This window comes from Canis lupus, chromosome 19 (assembly GCF_003254725.2).
Source record: "Canis lupus dingo isolate Sandy chromosome 19, ASM325472v2, whole genome shotgun sequence".
NCBI lineage: Eukaryota > Metazoa > Chordata > Mammalia > Carnivora > Canidae > Canis > Canis lupus.
Window position 1 is genome coordinate 39,742,894 of NC_064261.1, and position 8,290 is coordinate 39,751,183.

General features: G+C 50.7%; 1 protein-coding gene across 1 annotated transcript; it reads right to left on the reverse strand.

Moving 5' to 3' along the window:
• Positions 1-1,743: 1,743 nt before the first annotated feature.
• On the reverse strand, positions 1,744-5,456 carry CXCR4 (C-X-C motif chemokine receptor 4). Its single transcript, XM_025430622.3, has 2 exons — positions 5,285-5,456; positions 1,744-3,336 (listed from the first exon to the last, which is right to left on the reverse strand). Exons 1-2 carry the CDS (start codon positions 5,297-5,299, stop codon positions 2,290-2,292), a joined length of 1,062 nt encoding a protein of 353 aa, XP_025286407.1. The 5' UTR covers positions 5,300-5,456; the 3' UTR covers positions 1,744-2,289.
• Positions 5,457-8,290: the final 2,834 nt, after the last annotated feature.

The following is an 8,290-nucleotide window of genomic DNA, read 5'->3' on the forward strand; positions in this document are numbered from 1 at the left end:
CCAAGATGAGAAAGAAAACGAATTCCTTCCAAGGATTTCTTCTATTGTCTCAAGGATAAATATTTATAGAGAAAGTTCAAGTGAAGTCTTTTACAATGGTCACGGTTTTAAGACTAAGCCTTCCAAAGGGTACATGTAAAACTATGCTTAAATGAAGGGTGATCCAATTAGGCTTCGCAGGGAAAACCAAGAAACCTCAAGATAATTTCCTATATAAAATCTAATTGTGTTCTCAAGTGGAATAGGAATACCACTCTGAATTATTCCAGATCCATAGACTGCAGCAGAAATGTACAGCCAAATTGGATTCTATTTTAAGTAATTAAGTTATTTCCCTTCACAGGATCTATAATTTGCCTTCAACAAATGTGATTTGCCTCAGAAAGATAATACATTGCAATTTTTCCTCCAAAATAGATTTTCTGTGCCAGAAACAATTATGAAAAGTAGACCAAATATTGCCTTGATTATATCCTGGTTATTATCTTTGAGTGCATGCCTGGAGTGCCCTGTTTGTGTTCCAAAATGAGATAGGTACGGCTGCTATATAGTTTAGAAATTATCTTTAAATGGAGACCAGAGCTGAAATTTACTCAAGAGCCTAGGGCTTGCACAATGGTAGTGTAAATAGCTACGGGTGTTATTATGTAAGACTCCAAAATCTTGTGCAAAATATGAGCAGTGAGGAGCTTGGTTCAGTGGACCTTTCTTCTGAACTCTGAAAGCACCAATTTAACTTTCATCTGCTTGGTTAAACCCTTGAGGTGCTAGGTGTTGCAATAAAATGTTGAGATTTGCATAGAAGATATTGCAAGGAGGGTATTTTTGGCATGGTTAATTTTATGAAGAAAACATTCACTTTTGGCTTTATTTTCAATAACAGTTCAGTTGGTTTATGACCAGGTGTTCTGGGGAACGATAGTGGTATGGTTAAGAGCACAGGCTGGAAGGATGAATGGAATCAACTGGTTTGTCCCCTTGAAAATGCAAGTTATGGAAAGTCTATGCATCTCCGTTCCTTTGTCTGTGAAAAGGGAATGATGGAATCTAGATGGAAAGAATCAGATGAGAAAAAGCATAGTGTGCTTGGCACAGCACAGACCTGGATCATACAAGGGGTCAGTCCTAGTAAAATCTAAAACATGGTATTGCATCCCTTTTCTCCTTAACATACATTTTTCCTTCAAAAGATTATTTTTCATAGGAATACAAACTGGCTGGAGGTTTCTAAATGTCTAGGAGTTGAAAGTGGTTGAGACTTCAGATTTTTTTTTAAATTTTTTATTTATTTATGATAGTCACAGAGAGAGAGAGAGAGAGAGAGAGGCAGAGACACAGGCAGAGGGAGAAGCAGGCTCCACGCACCGGGAGCCTGATGTGGGATTCGATCCTGGGTCTCCAGGATCACGCCCTGGGCCAAAGGCAGGCGCCAAACCGCTGCGCCACCTAGGGATCCCAAGACTTCAGATTTTGAAGACAAGATTCCCTGGTTTGGAATACTGGCTATGCTACTTACCATGCCTTTAACCTGGTCACTTGGGCTTTCTGTGCCTCAGTTTCCTGCTCTACAAACTGTAGTTCTGTTATTAATAATTGAGTCAGAGTTCCTATCATAGAATTGTGATAAGGGTTAAGTAAAATATTAAAACAGCTAGGATAGGACCTGACATGCCATAAATATGTTATTATTTTTGACTTCTGTTAGCCAAAGGAATGTCAACAGAAATCAAACATAACACTGAGTAAGTTTATCACGAACTTTTATTAACAACTTAATACAAGACTGTACATTGAAGGTGCTGAAATCAGTCCACTTGAGAAAACTGAAAAACCATCATTTCTATACTACTTCAGGCTTTGGTTGTAAGTGCCACCTTCTACAGCAAAATCACATAGTGTAACCAAACCATTTAAGAACAGGAAAAAGAAAATGTTCCACCGGAATGGAGAGATTATTTATGTACAAACAGCTGAGGATCATTTCTAGCTTAAGTGATTCACTACACACTCTGGAATGTTCAGTTCCCTTTTCTACAGTCCTACAACCAGACATACAGCAACTAAGAACTTGGCAATAGGTCCTGCCTACAGACACTCATCCACATGAAAAACAACAACAAAAAATATTTATATAAATAAGTCAATTAAACCTCACAAAAACTAAAGTAACACAAGAAAAAATCCAACAGTCAATAAAAACTGTACAGTATCGGTCAGTCTTTTATATCTGAAAAAATGTGTAACAAAAAAAAAGAGTTCTTTAATGTATACAAGTCTTTGAGATCATTGTTAGCTGGAGTGAAAACTTGAAGACTCCGACTCAGTTGAAACAGAAGAATGTCCTCCCCGCTTCCCTTTGGAAAGGATCTTGAGGCTGGACCCTCTGCTCACAGAGGTGAGTGCATGCTGGGCAGAGGTTTTAAATTTGGCTCCAAGGAAGGCGTAGAGGATGGGGTTCAGGCAACAGTGGAAAAAGGCTAGGGCCTCAGTGATGGAAATCCACTTGTGCACAGTTTTCTCAAACTCACATCCTTGCTTGATGATTTCCAGAAGGATAAAGGAATCGATGCTGATCCCAATGTAGTAGGGCAGCCAGCAGGCAAAGAAAGCAAGGATGAGGATGACTGTGGTCTTGAGAGCCTTGCGCTTCTGGTAGCCCTTCGAGTGGGACAGCTTGGAGATGATAATGCAGTAGCAGGACAGGATGACGATACCCGGCAGGATAAGGCCAACCATTATGTGCTGAAACTGGAACACCACCAACCATGAGTCATTGGGATAGAAGCGGTCACAGATATACCTGTCATCTGCCTCCCTGACATTGGCAAAGATGAAATCGGGAATAGTCAACAGGAGAGCAGGTATCCAGACGCCAACGTAGACCACCTTTTCCGCCAACAGCTTCCTTGGCCTCTGACTGTTGGTGGCATGGACAATAGCCAAGTACCGGTCCAGACTGATGAAGGCCAGGATGAGGACACTGCTATAGAGGTTGACAGTATAGATGACATGGACCGCCTTGCACAGGAAATTCCCGAAGTACCAGTTTGCCACAGCCTCAACTGCCCAGAAGGGAAGTGTGAGGACAAAGAGGAGGTCTGCCACAGACAGGTGCAGTCTATACTTGTCTGTCATGCTTCTCAGTTTCTTCTGGTAACCCATGACCAGGATGACCAATCCATTGCCCACTATGCCAGTCAAGAAGATGATGGAGTAGACTGTGGGCAGAAAGATACGGTTGAAGTGAGCATTTTCCTCCCGGAAGCAGGGTTCCTTCATGGAGTCATAGTCGCCTGAGCCCAAGTCCTCTTCTGTGTAGTTATCTGAAGGGTATATCTGCAAAAGAGGCAAGGGAAGGGATGTTAATTTTCTAGTTCAGCTGGCATTCTCCAACTTAAAAAAAAAAAAATGTTTCTGCGATTTTTAAAAAGTAATTTATAAAACCCAAGTCAGCCCAGGCTTCTTCGGGACACTCTGCTTCGGATGAAGTAGTGAATGGAAGGGCACAAGAGAATTGTTATAGATTCCTGCAACCCTCCTCCTCATCTTCCCTAGAGTCACTTGTTATATCCTTCTTAAGTAGAACCAATTACAAAATCCTTTGTTTAGAACAAAAGGGCGCTGAGATTCTGAGTGTTTGAAAGTCACATCTTTGCTAACTCTTCTACCCCACCCACGGGGGGGGGGGAGAAAAAACCTTGGGAGGGAAAATACCAAAACAAAACACAAAGAAGCCACTCCTAGACTGTGCGCCCTAGGGAGTGGGAGAGGTGGGGTGGGGGTGGGGGGCAGGCGAGGAGTGGGAACAGAAGCTTGAGTTCCGAGGAGCTGGGATTAATTTTCTATACGAAGGTTTCCCCAGGATAGGGAAAAGGGAAAGAATGAGCATGGGGGGGTGGGTCCTCAAAACTTTCTCCTAAGGCACAAAACATTGCCTTCCCCTCGTCCATGTAAACACAAACCAATCTGTACTTCAAGCAACACGTAGTGGGGAAGGAGGCTACAGCCTTAAAGGAAGGATCTGTGGCGCGTGGGGTGAACAGGGCTGTTACAGGAGGGTGCGGACGCGCACAGCGCCTGGGGCTTGCGCTCCTCCGGGCGCGGGCCTCTCCGCCCGACCGTCTACCTCTTGGCGCGTCTGCGGCGTCGGGGAGCGCGGCGATTTACTGCGAGGGGAAGGTCACGGGGTCTGCACTCATGGTCCTCGCCCCGAGTTTCATTTCCTCACCCTCCCGGGCCGCTTCCCACCCCGCCACTGACCCAGTAAATGGGGTCGGAGGTCTGCAGCTGGAAGCCTCGGGGCGGAGGGCGCCCTGAGGCCGGGGGGGGGGGGGGGGGCGAACCCCCGACCTCCGCGCCTGCCCCGCGCCCACGCCCACCAGCGGGCGCCGCGGCTCCCGGGGTCTCGCCCAGCACCTCGCCAAGGGCAGGCTCACAGGGTGTTGGGGAGCGAATGGGCGTCTCCCCCTAACAGCCTTTGAATCGCGCGCCGCCGGGGGAAACGAAAAGCCTTCCTGGTAAGGGGTTTTCAAAAGTCTCCAGGAAACCACCAACGGTTCAACAGCGCATTTGGGATCGGCGAGTGCCAAACGGTCTCCCCGCCTGCACCTGCCCGTGTGCGCCGCGCACACCCGCAGCCCAGGTGCCCTCGCAGCCTCCCGCGGGTCCCCGCCGCGCACACCTCCGCTCCGCCGTCGGGGCCCGGGGCCGCTCCCCGCGGGGCCGAGGCTCAGATGCCCGCCTCTCCCGCCCTCTGCTCGCCGGCGGGGGGTCCTGACGCAGCCCGCGGGCTGTGCAGAGCTTAGGGCCCGCGCGCCCACCCTCAGGGGCGCCCCCCCCCCCAGCCTGCGCCTGAGATTAACGAGGGGCGCGGTCCTCGCCCTGGGAACTCAGCCCCGCGCGCCGCCCTCCGCCTCTAGCTCCAGCTCCTGTAATCCCCCCCCCGCCGCCCCCCGCCCCCCCGACATCCTCGGGCCGAGTCCCGGGACGGCGCGCGCCCGCTGCTGTGCAGGACGTTCTTGGGTCTGCAAGCTGTGCCGGCCCAGCGCGCGCCGCAGGCTCCAGGGGGAGACACACGCATCTCTCCTCCTCGCCCTACAGAGCCAACGATTCCAATCCTGCCGGGTCCTCCGGGGTCGCCACGCGCACGGAAACTCCCTTCCACGCTCCTTCCCCGGGACCGGCCCCTCCCACGCTCCGCTCGCCTCGGCTCGCTCCGAGGGGGGTCGCGCCCTAAGTTTTCGTGTTTGCGCGTGTAAGGAAATCAGGTCGAAACCGGACTTACATGGAGCTCTTCCATGGTAACCGCTCGCCCGCCGGCCGCCGTGGCTACCGGAGCACCCAAGCCGTCGGGGTCACTTTGCTACCTGCTGCCGCAGCCAACAACAGACTGTGAAGTTTCTGGCTGAAGCTGGACTTTTATAAAAACACGCTCGGCGGGCGGCGCATGCGCCGCGCGGATGGGCGGGCGGGTGGGGCCGGGAGGAGGGAGGCGGGGTGGGGGGAGAGGGGCCGGCGTGCGGGAGGAGGGCGCGAGGGAGGGGCGGGTCCCGCCCGGCTGCAGCCCCGGCGAGGTTAATTGGGGCAAACCTGGGAATCCCCTGAGCCGCCGCTGTGAGCTGGAGGTCACCTTGGGAGTCTCGGGCTGCGCGTGGAGGGCTTCCCGGAGGCGTCCTCCAACTTGGGAACGCTGAGCGCGCCCGGAGGGAGGTGAGAGGCGCGGGCCACCTACGCGACCCAGTGTGCATCCATCCTTGCTCACGTGGATGGAACTCCGGCCCCGGGAATGCTACAGATGGGGAAACTGAGGCCCGGAGAAGGGTAGTGAAGTAGCAGCATAACCCAGCCCGTAGGCGGCAATGCCCACGCGGGTCCAGCATGTGACTCCCTTCCCCGCGCTCTCAGCGGATGCAGACCGCCAGAAAACAAAACGGTTCTGTCCTCGGAGCACAACTGTCTGTAAGCATACGCGCCCATCCCCAGTAACAGTGCCCGCATCAGGTGTGCAAAATACGGAAACACTTCCAGAAGAGGGTAGGATGATTTGGCGTAATCAAGGAGGGAGACCGTGCCGGGGAAGTAGGTGCGTGTTTGCAGGCAACCAGGTAGTGACAGCCGTCCTCAGACGTCCGTGTAAGTGCGCCTGATTAGGAGGGTGGCTCCGCGAACAGTAGTTTCTGTAACAGATCACGAGGCAGACTTGCACAGAATCACTCATTCATTCGCACAACAGCGATGCATTTAGCCCACCGGGGGCCGGGGCGTGCGATGCCCTGCTCGCGGCGCTGGGGCGCAGCCCCGCACCCGAGGACAAGGCCCCCACGCGGAGGAAACGGAGCCGGCTGGCGGCCACGAGGCGCGAGGGTCGGGATCCCAAGCCGGCTGGAGCGCACGTGTGGCCCCGTACCCGGCGTCCTCCTGCACTCGGCGCGGAGCACGAGCGGCCGCGGGGATGAGAAGTTAGGCGGAAGGCTCGGGCGAGGTGGGGTGGGGGTGGGGGTGGGGGTGGGGGTGGGGCTGGACGTTGAAGAGGCCCCGGCAGGCCGGGTTTGCAGGGGCCGCTCCCTCCCTCCCTCCCTCCCTCCAGGTGCGAGCGCCAGCCAGAGAGGGCGCGAGGGCGCTGCGACGCGCACCCCGGGCTGGTCGCTTGCAGACTGCAAGGCTTGCCCAGTCTGCATCCTAAACACACCGCCCCCTTTCCTTAAGATGAAACCTTTCAGGCGGGAGGAGTTCCCGGGATGTCTGCGGGCCGAGGACCTGTTCTCCACTGAGCCTAGCTCTCCTCTTTCCTCGGCACCCCTCCCCTCCCCCTAATGTGTGTTGGTGACGGACCTCATCTCCTGAAAGCTGATGTTGGGGTCAGCAGGTGGGACTCTTAGAAACTGCTCACTTAGGACACAATAATGACCGGATGAAACTAACCGTGTTATTACACTTTTGTAGGATTAAAAGAAAACTTTTAAAAGCACCTTTAGTATGTTATTGAGTAAAACTTGGGATCCTCACATTTTTCACATCCTGGGATAGGAGACAATACCGAAGGACCAGGGGATCCCTGGGTGGCTCAGCGGTGTAGCGCCCGCCTTCGGCCCGGGGCGTGATCCTGGGGTCCCGGGATCGAGTCCCACATCAGGTTCCCTGCAGGGAGCCTCCTTCTCCCTCTGCCTATGTCTCTGCCTCTCTCTCTGTGTCTCTCATGAATAAATAAATAAAAACCTTTAAAAAATATATTGAAGGACCAGAATTTCAGACAGGTTCCATGACTTGCTCTTCCACAAAGCTCAATAGTGGCAGAATCGTTATGTTTTCACCCAGAATGTCCTCTGCACTGAACCTCAAAGCTCTTCTCTTCATTATCATGGAAACCTGAGAGGTGAATCTTCCAAACCTGCCCCAAAAGGAGACCGAGGATAAATCCAGAGTCAAATGATTTGCACAATAAATATTTGTTGATTGCAGACAAAAGAAAGGTTTTCCTTTATCTGTGGACTACTTTAAATCCTTTTAGGTACGTCTGCTAAAACGAAGCAGGTAATTAAGAGAACAATGAAATGCTATTCAGTGACTGTCAAATTAGGCAAAAAAATTTCTTTTCAAAGATAATATCTGGATATTAAGATAAGACCAAGTGTCTCTCCTTTGTGACTGGCAGGGAATGTGGATTGGACATCCTTTCTGGAAAGCACTTTGTCTGTGGTCAGTAGGAACTTTACACTGGTAATTCCACTTTATAGAACCATCCTGAGGAAACAGAATTTTGCCACAAGGTATTCATGGAGGCATTATTTTTAACAGTGAACTATCTGAACAGCCCTAAATGTCCATTTGTGGAAGAGTGGAGAAGATTTTGGTGTATCCATATGTGAAATTCCATATGGCCATTGCCGATGATGTTTGTGGAGAAGAATTTTTAATGACATGGGAAAATGCTTATGAAACATTAGGTGCAAAAAAGTAGGATTCAAAACTATGTATATAGTATGATCTCAGTTATGTGAAAATATGTACTAGAAAAAGATTAGAAGGAACACCAAAATGTTTATAGGAGTTTTCACTGGGTGCAGAATTATATTTGATGTTTTACTTTATTCCTTTCCAAATTTTCTGTAATAGGCATGAAACATTTTCATATTCAGAAAAAAGTTAATGTTAAAAAGGGAAACAGAATGCCTCCCTTCTCATACTTTTCCACTTCCTAAAGCATTTACTAGACAGGATGACTTTTTCCATTATAGTCCTCTTTCCTCTAAGGAATAGTCTCTCCTTATTTCCCCCTGGACCAAACCTACAC